The sequence below is a fragment of the Ananas comosus genome, linkage group 24 (assembly GCF_001540865.1).
Source record: "Ananas comosus cultivar F153 linkage group 24, ASM154086v1, whole genome shotgun sequence".
In the NCBI taxonomy this organism is placed as follows: Eukaryota; Viridiplantae; Streptophyta; class Magnoliopsida; order Poales; family Bromeliaceae; genus Ananas; species Ananas comosus.
The window spans coordinates 843175-866883 of record NC_033644.1 but is presented as its reverse complement, the minus strand read 5'-3'; the positions used below and the strand labels follow the sequence as shown (position 1 = coordinate 866883).

At 34.0% G+C, this 23709-nt stretch overlaps 3 protein-coding genes across 5 annotated transcripts; 1 reads left to right on the top strand and 2 right to left on the bottom strand.

Annotated features, from left to right (window-relative positions):
• LOC109728738 (putative disease resistance RPP13-like protein 3) lies at positions 1568-11305 on the top strand. Its single transcript, XM_020259245.1, has 2 exons — positions 1568-4948; positions 10956-11305. Exon 1 carries the CDS (start codon positions 2103-2105, stop codon positions 4908-4910), a length of 2808 nt encoding a protein of 935 aa, XP_020114834.1. The 5' UTR covers positions 1568-2102; the 3' UTR covers positions 4911-4948; positions 10956-11305.
• Positions 7007-12759, bottom strand: LOC109728740 (protein REVEILLE 5-like). Of its 2 annotated transcripts, none has more exons than XM_020259249.1 (9): positions 12354-12759; positions 11328-11385; positions 10421-10544; positions 10164-10340; positions 9929-10042; positions 9244-9353; positions 7947-8006; positions 7492-7592; positions 7007-7404 (listed from the first exon to the last, which is right to left on the bottom strand). In XM_020259249.1, the coding sequence occupies exons 1-9, from the start codon at positions 12566-12568 to the stop codon at positions 7380-7382; spliced, it is 984 nt and encodes a 327-aa protein (XP_020114838.1). In that variant the 5' UTR covers positions 12569-12759; the 3' UTR covers positions 7007-7379. The 2 variants fall into 2 exon arrangements, with proteins under 2 accessions (XP_020114838.1, XP_020114839.1); XM_020259250.1 differs by having other exon boundaries at positions 7336-7395.
• On the bottom strand, positions 18474-23048 carry LOC109728739 (meiotic recombination protein SPO11-2). Of its 2 annotated transcripts, XM_020259246.1 has the most exons (11): positions 22882-23048; positions 22488-22571; positions 21448-21577; positions 21211-21348; positions 21029-21117; positions 20776-20904; positions 20600-20694; positions 19735-19797; positions 19587-19663; positions 19105-19232; positions 18474-18760 (listed from the first exon to the last, which is right to left on the bottom strand). In XM_020259246.1, the coding sequence occupies exons 1-11, from the start codon at positions 22960-22962 to the stop codon at positions 18626-18628; spliced, it is 1149 nt and encodes a 382-aa protein (XP_020114835.1). In that variant the 5' UTR covers positions 22963-23048; the 3' UTR covers positions 18474-18625. The 2 variants fall into 2 exon arrangements, with proteins under 2 accessions (XP_020114835.1, XP_020114836.1); XM_020259247.1 differs by lacking the exons at positions 18474-18760; positions 19105-19232 and having other exon boundaries at positions 19647-19797; positions 22488-22574; positions 22885-23048.

The following is a 23709-nucleotide window of genomic DNA, read 5'->3' as shown; positions in this document are numbered from 1 at the left end:
TCTACTTCAAATTTTCTACTTCATCTCGAGATTTAATTTCAGATTTTACTTTAAAAACTAAATTTACTTAATTTGAAACTTCCATTCCGAAATCCAGAGTAAGATCAAAATTGAAAATATAGATTTGACGATCAGCTCCGTGCTATCAAGTTGTTTTCAATGATGCAGCTTTCAAATCGACGATCGGCTCCGTTAGACTTGATCTACACTATTGAAAAATTTTGGTAACTAAATTTCATAATTTTTTGGCATCATTTACCTACCAAACTAGTCTAAAACTGAACGGTTGAAAATAAAAATCTCATAAAAAATGATGATAAAAGACTTGAATTTAAGATCAGAAATACTGATCTTACTCTAAACAGTGAAAATAATTTTCTTTAAAAATTTTATCAGATTTGAATTGTTTTACACCGTTAAATTCACAAACGCATCACATCTACCATTAAAATTGTCAATTTTGAGACCTTTTAATCACTAGCCAAATGATATCGAAAAATTATGAAATTTAGTTTTGAAATACTTTTACTAGTGTAGATCAAGTCTAACGGAGCCGATCGTCGATTTGAAAGCCGCATCATTGAAAACAACTTGATAGCACGGAGGCCTCCGTACTATCGATAGTATACCAGCCTAGCCCGATATATATATATATATATATATATATATATATATATATATATATATATATATATATAGTCCGGCTACTATACTTTTATGAGTATTGACTCCTTTATATTCATAAGTTTTTGGCCCTTAAATTTATTCTATTGATCATTTCCACCCGTTAGATCGTATTATTCAACCAACTACCCACTCAACCCTAGGGGATCACTATTATTCTAAGTGGGGACCAACATCATTCTAACCACACATCCTATCAATCAACGGTTAAAAATTTATAAGTATAAGGGGGTCTATACTCATAAGAGTATAGTAGCCCCAGCCTATATATATATATATATATATATATATAGTCCGGCTACTATACTATTATGAGTACGATCGCCCTCGTACTCATAAGTTGTTTTCGATTATAGAGCTTGCGAATCGACGATCCACACCGTTAAACGTTATTTAGAGCATTTAAAACGTCTAGAAATCTCATAAATATGTTGTCTTATCTTAAGAAAAAGTAATCACATCTTTCTATCTAAAGTGTGACAGTATTTATAAATACAAATCTCAACTGTAACCTACCAAATAGAAAAAATATAACTGTAGCATTTGCAACTGTATAAAACCAAACAGACTAGACGTAGTTACAACTGCAGCATTTGCAACTGCATATACGTCCAAATACACTGTTTCTGCAATTACATCCAACCAAACAGCCCCTAATAGTTTTTAAACTTCTTATAGTCAAGTTTAATTTTAGTTTTGAGATTTTTAAGTTTGAATTTATAACTTCTAGTTCACACTTTAATCCTTACAAAAACCATTGAATCTATCCGTTCTCTATCCATCTAATACTTTCAACCCAACAATCTAATTTCTGAATATAGAAAAATTTCAACTCAATTAACAATAAAATTTAAATAAAAGATTATAGAACAATGATCGCATTGCGCATAAATGCAGAGCTATGCATTCCCTCGTAGCACATAAGAATAAGAACAATGATTAAAATGAAACAATTTCAAGAGTATAAGATTTCAAATGTCAAACTAAAATTGAAAGGACCAAAATGAGACTTGATTAAAAGTGAGGGATTAATGATGCCGTTTATCCTGTTATCAAAGTTAGGTTCAGGACCAAGTTATATGCCGAAAACATTTCCATCAGGATTAGTAGATTGGACTTTGTTTACATTATTATTATTATAGCTATTATTAATGGTATTGGATAAGCAAATGGGATTGCCTAAATCACACTCCATTGACTGGTTGACTCTTAAGCCGGAGAGAATTGACAAACAAAAGGTTCCCATCAATGTATTTTATGTGGACAGAGCTGACTGGTTGACTCAAGGAGGACAGAATGACAAAGAAAGGCTATAGGCAATCAGAGACTGACTACATCCAGTTTCACACAGTTTCAGGCCTCATTCCGGCGTCATCCCCCGACTCGGCTGCGAGAGAGAGAGAGAGAGAAGGAGAGAGATGTCGGAAGACGCTTTAGTTTCCTACATAGTGAACAAAATTGGAGACCTATTCACCCAAGAAATTCCTCTAATTTGGAAGGTGGCGGACGATGTTGAATCACTGAAACAAGAACTGCAGGCACTTGAGATCTTCCTCAACAAGATGGACTACAAGCAGAGACAAGACGCGGCCACAAAGAATTGGTTGAGCTCCGTTAGAGACGCAGCTTATGAAGCAGAGGACTTGATCGACACCTATTCGCTCGAGAAGAGGTATGCTCCTGCCACTAGGATATTTCATTCTTATTCAGTGAATAAACAAATCGAAGAGTTGAAATACAAGATCCGTGAGATTGTCGAACGTAGAACTATATACGTACCTAAATTGCACGAGCAAAGAGACGAAGGAAGCTGCAGTAGTACAGCTGCAGATCAAGGTCATTTGCATCCGTGGAGACGGTCATTTCCACACCTTGGTGATGATGTGGTTGTCGGTTTCGAACATGATGCTGATCTTATAGTGGAGAGGTTGCTTCACTCGGAGCGGCGTCGACAGGTTGTAGCCATCACCGGGATGGGTGGTGCAGGGAAAACCACTCTTGCGGCTGTGGTTTATAAATTATTTTCTAAAGCTACCGTACGCGGTCACACCCATTTTGCCCGGCTTAAAGAAGTGGACTCCAGAGGTGAGCTTCGAAACCACTTTGATGTTTGTGCTTGGGTGCCTGTTCATCAAGATCCCGACATTACGGAGCTTGTAATGATCATGATTGACCAACTAGGCTTAATTGAATCTGTGAACACTATGGAAGATCAATTATATCATAGGAGGAGCTGGATGATCCATTGCTTAAAGGAGAAGCTATATTCATTTTTGGAGCAGAGGAGATACCTAATAGTGTTGGATGATATCTGGAGGAAAAGAGTATGGGATCAATTAAAACTAGCTCTTCCAAATTCGGACAACGGGAGTAGAATAATAGTAACAACTCGATTCAAGGATGTTGCCATTTATCACGACCCAGGTTCCGAACCCTACGAAATGAAGCCCTTAAACGAGGATGATAGTTGGCGACTTTTCTCTACAAAAGTGTTTCCACAATTAACTCCGCATGATCAACCTATATGCCCGAGAGAACTAGAGGACTTGGGTCGTCAGCTCTGTAGGAAATGTGCCGGTTTGCCTCTTGCTCTAGTGGTACTGGGAGGTCTTGTTTCGATAAAACTGAAGCATCCGTTGGTGTGGTCGAAATTACTTGATAATATGAACTGGGATTCGACGGATGATGGGAAGCAATGCTTAGAAATCCTTGCTTTGAGCTACTACGACTTGCCTTACAACATGAAATTTTGTTTTCTTTACTTGGGAGCTTTCCCACAAGGTTCTGAAATCAGTGCCTCAAAATTGACGAAGTTGTGGATCGGAGATGATCTGATACCAAAAGAAGAAGGTATAACACTAGAGGGTACTGCAAGCAACTACTTGGAGGAGTTGGCACAAAGGTGCCTGGTTGAAATAGTGAAGCGAGGACCTGATATGAGTATAAAAAAGGTAAGAGTCCATGACCTCTTGGGTGAGCTAGCAAAGTCCGAAGCAAGAGAGAGTCGATTCCTTCAGGTAGAAACTATAACTAGTATTGAAGAAGAGTCAAAGCCCCAAGAGATAGCTGCCCGTCGTATGGTGCTCCATCAAAGCTTCGGTGTATTAACAGGAATTTTGGATGAAAAATTAAGAGCTCTTTTAGTTTTCCCCACAGGCAGAATCACTCAAATCTCTAGGTACAACAGGAAAAGATGGTTCCATAACTGGTCAATAGATTACTTCAAGTTTTTTCGAAACATTAATCAGACTGATATAAGAATGGAATTTCTCAGAGTGCTCGAACTTGATGGATTTACAAAAAACAACATTCTTGAACTTCATATTAAAGATATGACTAGATTAAGATACCTGGGATTGAGAGACACCAATTTTGCAATGTTACCATTTTCTGGAGGCATCCCTCCACATCTGCAGACTCTAGATATAAGAGGTACATTTATCACAGCGTTGCCATCTGAAGTTTGGACGCTTTCAAAACTTCGCCACTTATACTTGAATTCAATGAGTTTGCTGGACTCACAAGCATTGAGATACATGCAAACCCTCTCAGAAGCTACTTCTACTACAAGTATCAGGGTGTCTTGCATGCCACTGCATAATCTTCAAACCCTTAAAATCGATGCTGATCGCGATACTCCAAAAACTACCGACAGAAAATTGGTTGGGTATCTTAAGTTGTTAAGTAGTTTGAACTCTCTAACATTAAGAGCCAAGGAGATACCTCAAGAGGTTTTTAAAGCAACATCATCTCATACAAAGCTATATAAGTTGAAGTTAGATGGAACATTGCAGCCCGATGAACTCTGCAGTATCAAAAATTTTGCACCTAACATCATCGAGCTCACATTGTCTCGTTCAAACTTGAAAGGAGAGCCGACACAAATACTAGGGCAGATAAAAAATCTCAGGATTCTCAAATTGACAGATAATGCTTGCCAATGTCGAGAGATGTCTTGTTCGCCAGGCAACTTCCCTAATTTATCATACCTTAAGCTCAGCAACCTATCTCATTTAGCATTGCTCAACATGGAGCGCGGATCCTTTCCAAATCTTATGTGCTTGTCTATCCATTGTTGCACCAATCTGCATGCGGTTCCGAATGGTCTGAATCACATCACCACCTTACAAGTTCTAAAATGTAAAAAGATGCCGTCTAGTTTCGTGGAGGAGATTACTGACTGGCGCAGGACGCATGCTGTGAGAGTCATCATCCAAGACCGCTAGCCACTACAAGATCTTTCTCCAATAGCCTAAACATATCGGTAATTTGTCCTCCTACCTTTCTGTCCTCTTTCTCTTCTTCAGAAAGCTTCAGTTAAAAGCAACTTGTAGGTTGAAAACCAGCTATTTATCATATGTCAGATCTTGCTTTCTTATTGTACTTCTTTTGAATATACTTGGTTGTGCATATCTTGCGTGAATCACGATCACCATATACTCATTCATATTCTTGTTTAAGCTGAAGTACTAAACCCAAAATCAGATTCGATTATCTATATTTGATCATACTACTAGTATAGTAGATAGACAACATATTGATATACAAACTGGGCTATTTTGTGGAGCCTTAATTACTCTGTTCTATGTAATTCAACGATATGTTATGAATCTACTACTAACTTCAACTATATTACTAATGTTTACAATATTGGCGATATGTCCTATATTAAATACTAATTCTTTCCTATACTGAATAATATTTTCAGGATCAAAACATTTATGTTCAAATCTGACCCTAATTGGATGAGTTTTCTCGCATAACTATTAATTTACTACAGTGATATGCAAATTTTTGTACATTAAAAAGAATCTTAATTGTACCATTATCATCCAACTATATATTAAAATCTATAAAACCAAACTGAAATCTCCAACAAGATTTGCTTATTTGCACTGATCGAGATCTGTTTCATCATGCCACGGTTGTGGAACAGCTCATAAGTTCATAGCGTAAACTACAACTAATGCGCCCGACAGAGATTTAAGTGGATTAGCAACTAGAAATTCCAACAAAAATTCACAAAATCGGAGAACAATTCAAAAATATATTTTACCCAAAAAAAAAATAAAAAAAAAAGGCAAGAACAAGAACAGAAACCAATTGCAATTCCAGAATCCATTGACCTAAATATAGCAGATTATTATTAATTGCTCAAAAACGCACTTAATCTATGAAGTTAGAAGAATTACCTAGAAAAATACGCCAAAAAAACCTAAATATTTTGTCCCAATCACAACATCAGAAAAAAAAAAAAACTAAAGAACAAAGGGGAAAATGGGAAGCCACTGATCAAGAGGAAGAGGGGAAATGCGAGAAAAAGGGGAGGAATTAAAATAGGAGATCACCTAGGGCACGAAGATCACTCGCCTAGGGTTTCGAGAGCTTCGCGTCGGGAGATGTGGGCGCGATAACTCCGCCATTTTCGCAAAGACGAAGCACAGAGAGAGAGAGAGAGAGAGAGAGGGAAAATCAAAAAAATGGCGTGGGTGTTTCAAAGAACGAGAGAGGGTGGGGTTGGAGATTTACTGATGTGAATGGGTACGGATACTCGAATCCCAATCCGAACCCAAACAAATGGAGCGGGTTTATCTGATGATTAACGGATATGATTTTTGATACCAATATAAAAAATAAAAATAAGACGAATTAAGATTTAGATATAAATTTTATCCGTACCTTATCCGAACATAACTCGAATCCGAATTAATTTATCTTATATAATAATCTATATAAATTTTTGAGTTTATATTTGATCTTGTATTTGAAAATTTAAATATTAATATAATATATTTTGAAATATAATAAGGAAAAATTACTATTTGGGGTTTGAGCTCCCGTTTCGAATATTGGTTGGATTCGAGTTTGGATTTTGGGTTCCGGTTCAAATTTTGTTAAATCCGTTCTGAATCCGGACAGTTGACGTCCTTCGATTGAGGATGACATTTGACTCAAAGTTCAGGGACTATACTGCAATTTACATGAGGAAAATTGTAGAAATCCGGAGAGCTATTGCCTGCACCGGGTGTACAATACATCTTGTACACCGCACTCTAAAATGGTCTCTGAAAGAGAGCAAATAGTAGAGAAAAGTGTGGTGCGGAACTGCGGATGCACGGCTTAAATATTTTTTAAGATCGAATAAAAACCTTTTCTCTATCACATATTCACACAAGTAAAAAATTTGAAGGGCCATTAAGAGAAAAATATTCGAGTACAAGGACCAAATGCAAAATTGTGTATAGTTAGGAGACCACCATACATTTTTTTAACTAATTACAAAACAACATTTTTACATCCTCAGAAGATACAATACAAGAAATAAAACAAACCATGTTTTGCTCAGATTCCAAACATATATACATTTATATACATACATACAAAATTACACATGAACACACCTGTTTTTGCGCACACATTTGAGATACATAGAAGAGATTCCTCAAGCTTTAATCTTCGTGACACCTCCGATGATTTACACGAAAAATACAAAACTAGTTATTTACAGGATCACTATTTTTTCCTCGAGGGGCGGAGATTCGCAAAAAGCTATACAATGAAAAAGCTAACCCCAGAAACGGTTTCGAAACCTGGAGTCTACTTCCGGAGCAAAGTAAAGTAGAAATGTTTGCTCACTACTGCTTTTTTTTCGGATCGAAGTGAGTACATAACATTGAGGGATTCCTCGGTGCGCTTCACTCGACCTCCACCCTGGGAGTTCTACAACATAGTTAGAATGGATTTGTGATGGAAACAACAAAATAAGAATGAGATGGATACTGTTTTGCACGAGGATTGGAGATATACATGAATGGAGTGACCGGTGTTCTACTTGCTTGAAGCAGATTGCTGAAGCTGTTCGAGTTAGCTTCCTCCGTGCCGGAACCATATGTGGAAAGTAACCGTCTCTGAAACAACATCGTAAAGGTAAGAATACATAAAGGAAGTTAGGGCAATGCGAAAAGCCAGAAGAATGGGAAAGAAAATAAGTGAATATAAAAAGAAAAAAATAATATATATTTTTCTTAAAAAAAAAAAGAAAAGAAACTGACTTCAATCATTACATCATGGAAATCAACACTGCTACTGAGATAACCAAAATTGAACTTCAGCAGGAGAGTCGATGACGAGGACAGTTTACAAAAAAGAATAAGAGATGATTCAAATACACATCAGGGAGTAGAGGATGGATAGGGTATAAATTACTATTGATTTAAGAAAATGAACTGAAATGCTGAATCTCGACAAATGGAGTTACTTACATGTGCCTCAAAGTCGGGGCTGGTCAAATTGGCCGATAGGTTCCTCATCAGCAACAGTACCTGGACATAGTAAGCAAAGAGAACATGAGTCAATCAAGGGGAGGTTTGAAGCGCCAGACAATCAAAAACAACAATAATAATATAATATGAACATTAGAATATGCTGATTCACTGTAGAGAAGCATTTTCGAAATATAATCAGAAGCACATTTAGAGACATACGCTACTTCCTCGTGCATCAAAGAAGTAATGAAAGCATATATTTTAAGTTGTCTCGAGTTCATGCATTTGAGGAATATTGCAAGGGGACGGCCGATACTTTGCCTGTTAAAGGATATTGTAAGATACCAAGATCTTAACTAGGAAGCTTTCAAGTTAATAAACCGAATCGAGAAATTAAACCTGAATGAGTATGACACGAAAAGTCTATCCCAAAAATAGAATGATCCTCGATAACAATGCATATATATTACTTCGGTTAATATGAGAAAGTTACATCTAGTTGTCTTTTTCCAAAATTACTCATGCATGCCACTAACAAAATCATGATGTCATTTGACCTCAAAAAATTATTTGGGAAAACTTCAAAAACCCTCCCGTGGTTTCGTAGTTTCTCACTTTGCCCCCCTATGGTTTAAAATGTATCAATTTGCCCTCCTGTGGTTTCTTTTTTCTCTTTTTCTTATCAATTTCATTTTTTTTTTTTATAAATCAGTGATAAAGTTAATTTAAAGGGTACTAAAGTGAATATTTGATAAATCTAGATGGGTATCTGAAGTTTTTTATATATAATTTAATAAAATATTAACGAAAAAGCTACCGAAAAGATAAAAACGAAACCACAGGGGGGCAATTTGATACATTTTAAACCACAGAGGGGCAAAGTGAGAAACTATAAAACCACGGGGGGGTTTTTGAAGTTTTCCCAAATTATTTTCTACCTCAATCTAGCAATGCCGTATTCCTCAATTATGCATTAGAACTTTATGCTTTCATAGAACATATAAGACCAAGTTAACATCTCAGCGAACTCTATTTAAAACAATAACTACATCTACATTTGTATTGAAGAAACTGGGACCTCATTTCCTACTCATAATAGAGAAATTTAGATGTGATAAAACACGAACTAAGTCCTGACATTTTTTTTGACTTCACTGGGGAGAAAGAGAACAAGAAAAATAGAAGCAACTAATATACAGTTCACCATATTGTTAAACATGAATAGAGCAACTCAGTATGTTTTAAACAACTAACATGAAGTTAAATAAAAATGAAGGTGGGATAAATAGCATACTGTTTCAACATCAATTGGGTCCATCTCTTTAAGCTTCTCCAAATGCCCACTCGTATTTGGGTCAAATACGCCGGCAAGAAAGCTGTATACTTGAGAGAAGTCCGGCATGACTTCACGACACACCAGACGAAAGCAAAAAAAGAAATGTGAGTAAACAGAATATAATGACAGAAAAGTAAAAGGGTATACGCTCAATTGCATCTCAACTGAAAAATCACATGGCCAGACAAACGACAACTGCAGAAAATATACAAAAAAAAATTTATATGTATATTAAGACAAACTTAATGATTCATTTCTTCATAATTATGGCGATACATGGGGAAAAAAAATTAAGAACTATTAATTTTACTTATTGGAGTATGGACTTGTGTGGTGAGAGAAGGAAAATACATATAATAAGCTGCTAGTAATGTAGCCCTGCCAATTAAGTACTCAATGAGATAACAAGAATTCAAAAATCCAATAGCATTCACAGGCTACAGAAACAATTATTTAGATGTCGTGGATCAGATTTGTAGAATTAGAATTTTATTTTAGGTTTCTATTTAGAAAAATTATAATTTTGAAGTATTAATCCCCACCTAGTAATCGTGTTTTATGATATGTAAGATTACACTGGTTGCAGGCAATGAGTTATGCCTATGAAGTGAATCTTAAGTACAAACTAAAAGGCGAGACTAACCCCGAAGAAATGGAACTTGATTTTCCTTCTCAGTTGTTTCAGAAGCCAGCCACACCTCAGTAGGGCTCTCAGTCCTGCTACAACAATTATTGGCCATAATAGCTTCGCTTGGTACTGCATCACATTTGAGACTTAGGTTAGCTTATTTTCCACGGTTGAATGGGGAGATCATTTACAAAAAGGCAAAAAAAATTACACAATGAATGAGTAAATACTTGGGTTTGATGATTAATACCTTTTGTCATTTGAGCAGCACTAAAAGGCTGAACTGAACCATTAACACAAGAGGACAATGTAGCATTTGAAGTAGAGTTCCTAACGACAGTAGAGCTATCACTAGATACGGTATAGCAGGGTTCCAACACAAGAGAAGAAGCCGGTGAAGGAGCGACAGCCTGAGTTATGATGGCAGCTGCAAAAGTTTCACCCAAAATAAAAGCTTAGTTGTACTCAAACATATATAGCTCATTATAGCTCTGTTAGAGATCATACCATTTTTAGGTGCTTTTTGCGGATACGGATGTGCTGCTTTCCTCTTTGGTCGAGGGGGTGGTACATGTTCGCTCATGCCATTCTTTTGAACCTTCAAAAAGTATTTTTGCGCATGACTCCTTATCTACAAAAAAAAGAATTCTCTTTATAATGAATAAAAGGTTTTCACAGATTAAAAGTAAAATATTTCCACTACTATAGCAGATGAAGAGGCACATATGTCTTAGATAACATAAAATGACGAAAAATACAGCAACAACGCAAGATCTGTGAGCCAAATTTCATAGATATATCTCTACCAGAATCCACAGCTAATATGTTAGAGACGACGAGTTTGCACGAGCTCTAGAAAATTACTGCTTATCTTGGTGCTTACAAAGCTAATCATGAAAAGTTTCACACTGGTAGATTGTTCAAAAAAAAAAAAAAGATAGCCCTTCAGTTTCAGTTATTTATCAAAAATCTAATCAGGACTATATCAGCAAGGTACTAATAACTACCCTTTTTTTTTTTCCTTTGTACAATCTAACTGCAGTATGGAAGAAGAAGATTAGTACCTGATACCCACTCTTAAAGACAACTACTTATGTCCAGCCACTGATGCTTTGTTCTTTCTGGGCACAACGCCGAAATATTCTCTACAGAAATTGGCAGCAGTGCAGTACTACAGCAGTCTAATCTACAACAGCATGCCTTAAACATTATAAGGCTTGTCCATTTACCTAATCTATGCAAACAGTCTATCATAGTTGTCTACTTAATGCAGTAAGATGCTTCTAGAGATACTCTGATGGATGCCTCAGATATTTATACAATTACACATCAGTGAGGATGAAATGCAGTACAAATCATGCGGCCACAAATAAATGCAACAAAAAGGGTTGGCTAGGACAAAATAGAGTATTACCTGTATCACCGTCTTTGACCCTACAAAAGCTTCTATCTTTTTCCAGTCGCGATCGAAACTGTAACAATCAAAACAGAGAAAAACTTTTGAGTTTTGGAGATCACTTTGCTTACTCTGCAATATGCTGTAAATTACAAGCCACTTTTTGCACAAGCTAGTATAACTTTGTTCAAGATGCGCAACCCTATGATGTTCCCCTACATAGAGCTGGAAACACGCAACAAGTAGCATAATTTAAGAATTTTCACCAATCCCATGCCCAAATGGAACTGCTAAGAACCCAAAAATGAAAATTTCAGATGAACAATCATTGAATTGATCATATAAACCAAAGTCAACAGCCACAGCAAAGGAAACCAAGGTAGCAAATTACAAAATTTTCACCATCCCGGAGCCCAAATCAACTTCTAATAGCCCGAAAAAATTGAAATTTCAGCTGTACCCATCACTTAATTCACAATAGAATCAAAATAAAATAAAATAAAATAAAATAAAAAACCCTAAGAATTTTCACCAAAATATAGAATTTTCACCAAAATAACAACCCAAAAAATGGAAAATTTAGCTGAACTCGTCACTAAATTTGATCAACGAATCATATAAATCGAAGCCAAGGACTACAGAAGAGCAAACCCAGTTATCCAATAACAGAATCTAACCAACCCCAAGCCCAAATTCAACCGTTAATAACCCAAAAATTGAAACTTTACCTGAACCCCCTAACTAGAATTGATCATAGAAATCAAAGTCAAAGACGCCAAACAAAGCATACCCAATTATCAAATTACATAATTTCACCAAAGTCGAAGCACAAATGCAAATGTTAATAACCGAAAATTTGAAAACTTTAGCTGAATCCCATCATTAGAACTGATCATGGAAATCAGAGTCAAAAGATTACATCAAAACATCCCGGGTAGAAAAGCCCCCAATCCCCAATCCCCAATCCCCCCAATCCACACTAGAATCCAAAACCCCAACCCAATAACATACAGAGAGAGAGAAAGAGGTAGAGGGGTTACGTACAGGTGGAGGGCCTCGAGGAACTTGTCGTGCTCGACCTCGGACCAGCTCTCCCTCGACTTGGTGATGGTGTAGGGCTTCCGAACCTTCCTGCTTGGGTCCTCCAAGGAGCACGGCAACGCCGCCGCTGCTCCCGCTGCGACCATGGGAGTAGGAGGCGCAAAGGGAGGGGGATAAGCACCGCCGTGCGCCGCCGCCACGGGAGTCGCGGAGAGCATAAACCGGCGAGTTTCTTTCTCTCTTTCCTGGAGGCGAATCGAGCGGAAGAATCGCGAGGCTTCTCGGCTCTTCTTTTTCGCTCTCTCTCTCTCTCTCTCTCGCTCTCTCTCGCTCTTCTCCGTTGTTCGCTTGTCGTTGGATCGCCGCGTCTCTCTCTCTCTCTCTTCTCTCTCTCCTTTTATATATAGAGAGAGAGAGACGGTGGGGGAGGAGCCCCACTTCTGTGTGCGGGGCTGTGAACCGACTTGGAGAAATCTGCAGGACGCTGAGGAAGTTAACTGCGTGGACCTAGTCCACCACGTGAGCCACGAAACCCACTATAGTTTTTTTTTTTTTTTTTTTTATATATATGTGACACAATAAATAAGCCTAAGAGTCCTCACTAAATATCCCTTTTCCTATTGTCCCATAAAAAACAGCAATGCTATTTCAAAGTGATTGAATGGGCATTTGCCTTTTGAGGCGAAGAATATAGCTAAGTACTGTTCATCCGGCCCACATCGAAGTTAGCTTGGTGTAGATCCCCGACAAAGGAATATACATCAATGTTAATGTCAACGTTGACGTAAGTCTTAGGAATAATAAAAAATTAAATTAACAACGTCGATATTAATATACTCTTTAAATTTAACGTTATGAATTTTTCAATTAAAATTTATTTTTTTATAAAAAATAATATTATAACATTAAAAATTCCCATTAAAATGATAGGATTATTTATTTTTTATTATCTTTAAACATTTGAATAAAAAAATTTTTGATCACATCAATAGGCGTGCTACGTCGCCTGTTTATAATAGCTTCACTAAAAAAATAATAACAACTAGTAGCTACTATCAAACTTTAACATGTATATAGTTTTTGTTTTATGTTATTCCTCTACTTCTTGCTTTTTTTTTTCTCTTTTTTTCTCTCCGCATTTTATTTCCTTACTGTTTTATTAACTTTATTTTAATAATCGGTCTAATTATTAAGTTAATTAAATTTATTTTAATCGAGTTCCACAATATTTTAAAAATATATATTTGAAATTATACTAAATTTAACATAAACAACTTAATCTAAAATTCACATATTATCATTTAAAAAATAAGGCAGGTTAGTTTATTTTTTATAAATTAATATTAGTAATATGAAAGTCGAAACATCTAAAGATTAACACATATAAACATTAATGTAGTCCATCTAGCAGAATTCAGAATTAAGATCACCCAAAACATGGCTAGCAGGTATCGCGTTCACCATTTCCCGAACCACCAAGCAACGACTACAGGACTCAAGCTTAAGATCAACTAAGTATAAAAAGTTGATTCAAATAAAAATTTATTTTATTTGCTTCGCCATCGTACGATGGATAGAGATTTTTNTAAACGTCCTAAAAAATTCTTATATATTTTATGTTTAATTGTGGGTGTATAATATAGTTTGCTATTATTTTTTTTTTACTTACACTATTTTATTTTGCAACTCTTTATTTTTAAGAATTATAACTATTTATGCTATAACATAAATCTAGAAAAAAAATTAATATAATAACTAAATTTTTTATCTTGAATTTTAATTAATAAATGTATAATTTTTATATAAATCGCATATCAGAATAATTGTCGAACTCATTTTTTAAACCGTATCTATTCACCAAATCGTATTTATTCACCAAATTAAAAAATTAGAATATAAATTTTATTCATATTATATCTGTACTGAATTTTTTTGTCGAATCAGAATTAACTATGTACCAAAAAAGTCGGCCTCTTCTCCCTATGATAATGTATACTGCTGCTTCGTACTAAAATCTGCACTCTATAATCTATATTCAGCTAATTATTTTTTTGAAAAAAATTATAATAAAACTTTTTTAAAAAAAATCATAATGATATGGATAAATCTCAAAAAAAAAATAATTTGATAGTCGATAACACCACATCATCCCATGTAATTGTCACATTCTATACCTTTTTTTGTTTGAACACACTTTTTTGTGCATAAGTGTATAATGGAATTCGAATTTAAATTCATGGTATGGACTTATAAAAATTTATTTATAAGAATAAGTCTAAAGTAGTTAGATATGTACAAAAGAAAATAATGAATGATTTGCCGCATATAACAATTTAATGACTAGAATAATATAAAAGATGGTTAATTATTTATTGATTTTCAAATGCGGTAACTGATTCACCATGTTTTTTTAGTTTCCCAAATCTCAACCAGTAACATGTGTATACATATATACCTATTTTTACAATTGAAATTTTAGCAAATCTTTTTTTCCAACTATAGATTTCAACAAGTTTAATTTTATCTGTAAAAAAAAAGGCTTAATTACATTCTACTGCACGGTATTTTAGTAGGATTTCATTTGCTACGTTATAATTTTTTTTTAAAAAAATCATTATATTATTGTATTTTATTAATCTGTACACTATTTTAACTTTTTTTTTTTCTATCTTGTACTATTTTCTCTTTTCATTGATATCGCTAAATTATTCTTTCTCACCAATTTCCACATTACTAGTAACAAATTTATTGATTTAGATAGAATCTAACAGCTTTATTAAAAGATATTGGCAAAGTAGAAGAAAAAATATAAAACAATCTCCATGATAGACTCCTTAAAGTACCTATTCAGTTATTTTAAATTATTTTTTTATTATTTTTATTTATTTTATCATTTTCATGTCAAAATAAATTGAATATATGCTCAGCCATTTTAACCCATTTTTTCATAGCTTTTATAGATAATTATATGTTTATTGCTTATAGTGTAGAAATTGGAAAAAAAAAAAGAAAAAAGAATAGTTGAATAGTGTCTTTGAAAAAAAAAAAGTATACTACAGAAAATGGAAAACAAATATGTAAAATACAGTGCAGTATAACATAATTAAGCCAAAAAAAAGAACTCCAATATTAAAGGTTAGAGTGCTAATTATGTGAGTATAACTAGTTCTTCAACAAGGCCTACTTCGGGATTGTGAAGCCCAACCCATTAGAATTCACAATGTAGAAGGTCCCAAAAGGAAGTAAAAATATTCTATAATTTTTTAACTTCAATGCTACAGATGATAGTGATAGGCTTTTTTTTTTCTTTTAAGAGAGAAAGATAGCATGTTACCCGTTTCGTTTATTTCATTTAAAAATAAACTTAGCTGGAAATGTGAATCAACTAGGATTCGACGTTGGGTCTCAGATACCAACCACCAAGCCCTTTTGCCACTTGCGCTAGGAACGGCCGGTGATGATAGTGATAGCTAACACCAAAAACCTAGTACTAACCACTATATTAGTATTGAACGAGAGAAATTCGAAAGAGTTTTCTAGTTTATCTAATCCTCTAACCCTGTTTGGTTGGCGGTATAAGCGGGGATAACCAAAGTTATCCCCGCTATTTTACCAAACGAAACAATTTTTGGCCGGCTTATTTTATTCCGGTCAAATCTTGCTATTCCCGGCTATCCCGAAATAGCTTAGAATTTATTATTCCACCATTTTGATGGAATAGTGTTATTCTAATATTTAGTTTCAAACTTTATTAAAATTATAAATTAAATTAAAACTAAATTATATAAATATAATATGTTATATATTATAATATATTATTTTTATTATAAAATTATTAATTGTACTATATTAATACATATTATTTATATTTAAATATTAAATATTATAATACATTTTATAATAAATTATATTTAAATATTATAAAATATTATTTTTATTAAATTTAAGTTTAAGTAGAATTTTAAAAATTATAAATTTATTAATAATAAAAAAATTATAAATTTATTAAAAATTATTTATCAAATTTATAAATTTATATTATAAATTATTTTATTAATTGTTCCAACCCCTATTCTTTAGTTTTCAAAATTTTAAATTTTAATTTTAATTTGATATTTTAAATTTTTAAAATTTAAAATTTTATATTTTATATTTTTAATTTAAATTTGATCTTAAATTTAAGTTTTGAATTTAAATTTTAAATTTTAAATTTGAGATTTTAAATTTTAAAATTTAAAAATATAAATATAAAATTTAAAAATTTAAATTCAAATATAATAAGATGGGTAATATTATTATTTTTTATTTATAACTACCCGCTTTAATTCTTATTCCATCTTACCTAACCAAACGCTATTTTTCTTATTCCTAAGAATAATCCAATATTCATCCAAATGCAAAATTGATCTAATCCCCGCTTATACCTCAGTTTATACCTATTCCTGGAATAGCCACTTTTTATTTATCTCCGAACCAAACGACACCTTAAAAGACGAAAATGGGTGTATTTTCAACACCAAACTCGATGCAGGTCTAAACCACGTTGAGAGAAAAAAAGTACGAGCACACACACAAAGAACACAATTCTTCAACAAAAACAAATATATTATTAATTAATTCTAGAAACTAATTACATTAGGCTAACGACATGTGTATATACATAGGATCGATACCTGAATCCTACTATAATTAAAGGGAATAATAAATTCTAATATATTGCTAAACCTAAACAGATTAGAAATTACCAAATAACGAATTCAAAATAAAAAAAAAAATACAAAACTTTTCGAAAATAATCTAAAAATACAAAAACTAAGGCCTAAAAATTTTCTGCGTTGATTGTAAAATTGCCGAACTAAACAAAATTTTTAGCCCAACTCAGTTGAGTTACACTTTTTCAGAAATCCTTCCGCTAAATTGGCCGCATCAAAACTATAACTTAGATCTAAATTATACATTCATTAGAGTTGAGTATAAATTATGATACAAACCAATTGATCTTTTGAGGAGCCCGTAAGCCACAACACATACATCCTTTCAGTTCAAATTCAGGTCTCTTAAATTTGGCAATTGAAATATCAAACAACTGCACTAAATGGTAATAATAATTTTCGAAACATTAATAGAAATAACATAAAAATGTACAAAACTTACTTAAACTATAGACCATTTCAAAATGGCTATCCAAATTTTTTAAAATTTTGATTTCACTGCCCTACCATTCAATTTGTTTGATTTTAGCACTAGACAACATTTTGACTTTCAAAATTTAAATGCATCTTTTATTTTTATAGATTTAGTTAGTATATTTTATGTTATTCTCACAGCTATAAATTTATGAAAGTACTTAAATTTTGAAATCAAAATACTGTTGACTGACTCAAATAAAACAAATTGAAAGATTGGATAGTAAAATTAAAATTTTGAAAGGTTTGGATAGCTAATTCAAAATAGTCCATAGTTCAAGTAAGTTCTCTATATCTTTACCTAGAAATAATCATACGAATCAGAATACTAGGACTTGGATACGATTATATGGATTAGGTTGCCCGTTTATGAACTATTTGGACCAGTGAAAAGGTTATGTGCACGACATGTGATCAAAACGACTGTGTAATTAGTCAATTTTGATTAAAGAGAGAGAGGCCTATTGAGCTACTTAATAATTTAAAAGGTTAATTGCCAAAATTGAAGTTCAGGCGCATGTTTACAAACGAGCTAAAAATAGTATGTGCACTTGGACAGTTTTGGAATAAGCAAACCAAAGAAGAAAACGTAGGAGGAGAAGAAAAAAAAAATAATGGTATTATGCATGAACAGGATCACTGTAAAAAGTTAAATTCAATATTACTACATATATTATAAGATTTTACTAACATGTTGGTATGGAAAATTTTAATTGAATGATTGACACAATTTACGAGAAGAGTGGTTTAATTCAGAATGGCAATTCTAAGAGACTAAAAAACCTAATACGGAAGTATCACATTTTAATCTAAAGTTATAGGCAAAGATTAGATTAACACTTCATAACGCAACAGTGAAAACACATAGCTAACATCAAAAGCAGCAAGCATATAAGAGTGTGTGGATCTCACTTGGGATGTGATTTGACCGCAGATCTGGAACTTGGATTGCAGTTTCAATCTTCCTCAGGAACAGAAACGAGTCATTCTCAGAGCTCATGTAACTGAAATGAAGCAGTTGAGCATTCTAGTCAAGTTAGCATGAAATTTCTGGAGAGTTTGTCTAAATTCTCAACTGGTAGTATGTAATCAAATGTAAGCAGATTGCACAATCTTTCTTGCAATGTATTTCCCCAAGAAATCAAATCCATGGCAGTATAAAGCTTCGATCTCCGCCCGACGTCCCACCTTGACCATCAATCTCAATTCATTTTTGTAAGCATCCTTCAACCAGAGAACATATAATTCATTAGTGATTTCAGATTGTTTTCTGAATTTGCTACAAATACAATTGTTAAGAATTAGCTAGTTCTCACCCAACAGACCCTAAATTTTGAAGAATTTGGTAAATTGAATGAAAAATTATGAGTAAGAAGATAATCTATAAACATGACCTCAGAATTGGAAAGAGTGCTCGGATTAAGTACAAAATGCATGCATAAGTGAAATGAGAACACACTGTTTGTTATGTACTAGCCTTTAATTCTAAGACTTGTAATCTGCCTTGTTAGACCTGTGAATAGAAATTCGTAACCTTGGGTTTGTTTAAGAAATAATTAATTCCATACCTGCAACATCTTAGATGACAACAAACTTTTAGCTATTTGAAGATCACGTGGTTTTAGCTCGAGCAACGACTCTTCAGGGATAAGATGCAGATCATCTCCTCGAATTCCGAGCCATTTAACATTGCAAGCTGAAAGAGAGATGAACAGATAACACATATTCTGGTTTTGATTTTTGCAGTTAGATCGCCAAAGTTTGTTTTGTGTAGAAATTCTGGTATTCTGATACTCTGCCATTGATTAGATGACAGTATCAGCATCATTGACGACAAAATTGAGACCTTGGAATTAGATTAAGGTTGTCATCTAATTTCCTATTGTAGATTAATTGAAGGGCCTTATTGTTTCATTGAACAAATTCAGGACTAAATTGTTCAAATTAAAATTCTGTGAACATAATTGAAAGAGTGGTCAAACATAAAAGATTAAATTTGTAATTGACTCCTGAGAATTTGAACATGCTTGAGCAAGACATTGGGAGGTACCGTATCTATAGGACTCCAGACCCATAGTAATGCTTCCATACTTGTAGGTACAGAGTATAGCAAGCCCAGCTGGATTCCTGCAAAAACTTGTATATAACAGGTTCAACCGTCTGGTAAACAGAACAGGCCTGAGTTCTAGAAGCTTCACCAGTCAACCAAACCAAAGATTGGCATTTCTGGAAACGTCTGGGTTAAACGATGCAAGATAAACCTGTTTTAGATAATTGAAGACTATTGTTGGTTAGTAATGGACTAAATAATGGGTCGGAAAGAGTGAAAAGAGTGGCAATCTCCACCAGTACGTATGTATCTATATTAATATTGAGTATGTGCATATATTTGCACCTATATAGAGGTATGAATTTTTTTGTGTGTGTGTGTGTGTTTGTGTGTACCTATCATCTGTATGTAGGTCATTGCACCAGTAGGCCCCAAAAAAACAAATTCAACCAAGTGTTTCGCATACAATTTCCTTCTCTACCTTGTACTACTTTTTCATATACTCGATAAGCATCCAAAGCATTTTGACTTGAGCAACAGCTTAGTGTGGTTTTAAAGAAAACATTCCAGGATACATTAAGAACAATTTAAGGCAATAAAGGTAAAACCATCCAATACCAACAAATAATAATACTACTTAGCAAGCAAAGCAGTGAACATCCCAGGAAAGGAAATGATAATGATGCTAGTTTATTTTTCTTATTTTTCTTTCCTTTTTCGAGTGAATTTAAAATGCTGATGGTTAATGAGATACCATAAAAATAACTGGTATTAACAAAAGTTTCAAATGTCTAAAACTCTAGGTGATAATGCAGATATAAGGAGGAGAAAGTGTTAACCGTGGAGAAAAAGTATAAATTATTATATGATTTTCTAAAAAGAAGAAATCTTACGTTGGGAAAGAAAAGGTTAAGTGTAACAATAAAAATTTGTTTTAGCAGTACGAAACCTTTGCAACAACTATGAGAGCTCAAGGGATCTAGGAAAGGTAAAAGAACTAAGTTCGGTAATACCTTGTTGCCATGTCAGGATACCCTTTAGCTGTGATCAGAATACATGGTATCTGATTGAATAAGTGGTCTTCAGCCAGCCTCTGAAAGATACCATCCTAGTTTAAGCAAAATACCTAATTAGTTCGAAAGGTACCCTGAAACACACACACACAAAAAAATAATAATATTAGGTATACCTTCTCCACTATGATGATATATCGAGCATCTGAATTGAAAACTACTTTGCTCAACAAGTTCAGGTCTCCAGTTATAGCATGTCCTGCCGGTCCAAGTGTAGAACAGTCGATACCTTCTTCTCCCGGCTCCTGAGATAATAGTTTCTCAACTTGAAATTATCATTTAGAACACTTTTTCCCTTCTGTTCTTATTGAGAAAACATATTACAACAAATTGGCGATAAATGAATTGGAGGGAACAAACGCTGAGCACCTGTAATACCAGGCGTCCAATAATAGCACCTCTGCTCGATGCCATCACTCCTAAACTTTGCCGAGAACAACGAAGCAATGAAATGACATCTGCCAAAAGAAGATCAGTTACACAGTTTGATCACTAACTAACCCCATACGGTAATCAAAAAAGCTTCCAAAAGGATGGAGGTACTGGGCGACCTTGGAGTGTTCTATTAACCTGACTTTGAGAAGTGAAGTATTCAGGTGAGTCGCAGATGAGCTTATAGAAGAGCTCACGCTGGGTGACCAGCTTTCCCTCACCAAGAATTAGAAAGCACATTTGCATAACCTTCCAGACTGCAAAAGATGCAATCTACATCAAAAAACGAAATCATACAAAAGAGGACAGAAAAGAACAAAGATATTAAAAGAAGGCTCTAAGAGTATATAATGTACCTCTAACAAAGGCCTTCGCATCATTCGCTCTCATCAAAGACCTTCTGCAGAAGTTATAGGAGAGAAAGATGGAGGGAACATCACTAAATAACCCACTACGTAGCCCACAGTTATCAGATCTTCGGCTAATCTATCATGTTAAAGGAGCAATAAGGGAGGGCACAATGCATCATAACATGAACAGAATAATTACCAAGCTATATCATTGCGGACAAGGACATCAAACTAGAAACAATATCAAGCAAGAAAGCAAGCTAAATAATCATTTCAGTGAGAAGTATAGTGCAAATTTCAGGTCGGGTACCACAAATGAAAAAAAGAAAATAGTGAATTGTTCTTCAAAACTTATACAGAACATAAAAAATGCAAAATCCAGTCAATGGCTATAGTAGTTAAAGAGAAAAACCATGAATAACCCCAACAAATAGCGAACAAGTTGGGTTTTAACATATATTAACATGAATACAATAATTCACCATAACACTTAGGCCTTGTTTGGATGTCGGAATACGTTATCCAATGCCAACTTTAACTAGTATTAGGATTTTTATGTGTGATTAGAAGTAAGGAGTTTAATTTTTGTTTCTTGAAAGATCGTGGCATCTATGATTTAGTAGGATAGTATATTTCATCTATGAGAAATGACTTATTCCAAAAAAAAATGATTTGAAGGCCGAATATAGCATTCAATTCTAGACATTCGATCACATCTTATCTACCAATTACCAAATACTACATTTTTCTCGAGTCAATCAAAGAAATATACCAAATAAGATGTTCATGCATCCAAATATAGCTGATTATGTATAATGTATAGCTTATCATATCAAAATTCAAATTTTTGCTATCACTCTTAACTATAACCAAATGCAGTTGCACCTGTAACTATAAGTTCCCTTGTATGTAACAAACATAAGATTATGAAGCTCTGCTTCTCATTCTACTAAGATCTAACTCCCAAGGGATCAAAATCATTCAAAATACCAAATCATACAACTAGAAGAATAAGAACTTCGCCACATAGGGAGAGATAGAGAGACCATGGGGAGATTGGAGATGGCGGGGGTTGTGGACGAGAGGGCCTTGAGGAAATTAAGGACGGCGACCTCGATCCTCGCTCGGACCTGCATTGAGAATCGTAGAACTATAGAAGCTAGGGTTTGATCCGAAATGATAAATTAGAAGAAATTAATAAAAAAACGGGGGAAAAATAGTGTGAAATCTAAGGGCGAGAGTTTGGAATTTGGATAAAGGGATCGGCATTGAGAATCGTAGGAACTATAGAAGCTACGGTTTGATCCGAAATGATAAATTAGAAGAAATTAATCAAAAAAAAAGGGAAAAATGGTATGAAATCTAAGGGCGAGGGTTCGGAATTTGGATAAAGGGATCGGTAAAACGTGAAAAAAAAAAAAAAAAAAAAAAAAAAAAAANCTGAGGAGGAGGGAGGATCTCGGCGGAGCAGAGACGTTGATCCGCGTAGAAGAGCGAGGATTTGATCAGATCCGATCCCATTCGAAATCGATCAGTCTCTCTCTCTCTCTCCTTCGATCTCTCTCTCTCTCTCTCTTCCTCTCTCTCTCTCCTTCGATCTCTCTCTCTCTCTCTCCCTCTCTCTCTCTCTCTCCTTCGCCCTCTCTCTCGCGGGGAAGTGAACGGAGTTTGAATCGCCCTGTGATATTTATACACTGGGATATTTGCATGTATATCCTTCACTTTACACTTTATTAGTATCAACTCTTCTATACATAGAAATGGTGCAAAATCCACGCTATGGAGCAGAAAAAAAAAATGGTAAACTTCAATAACCACCCCTGTGGTTTCGTATACCACCCATGTAGTTTCGCATTTTCTCATTTTAGTTTCATATAGTTAAAAGTATATCAAGTTAGTATCATGTGGTTTCATTTTTATTTTTTCGTCCACTTTTTCGTTAATATTTCTTTAAATTATAAGAAAAAACTTTAGATACCCTACCTAAGTTTATCGAATATTTACTTTAGTACCCTTTAGTTTTAACTTTGTCAGATAAAAATGAAACAACAAGACACTAAATTGCTACACTTTAAACCATAGGTTAATAAAGTGAGAAAGTGTGAAACCATAAGGGTGCTATTTAAATTTTTCCCAAAAAAATAATTATATTATTTTATATTTTAAAATATATAATTGCTAACTAATTTTATATAATCATATCAATAAAACCTATTATTTGGTACTATATTTATTTATTATTTATATAAAGATTACATTCTCATGAAA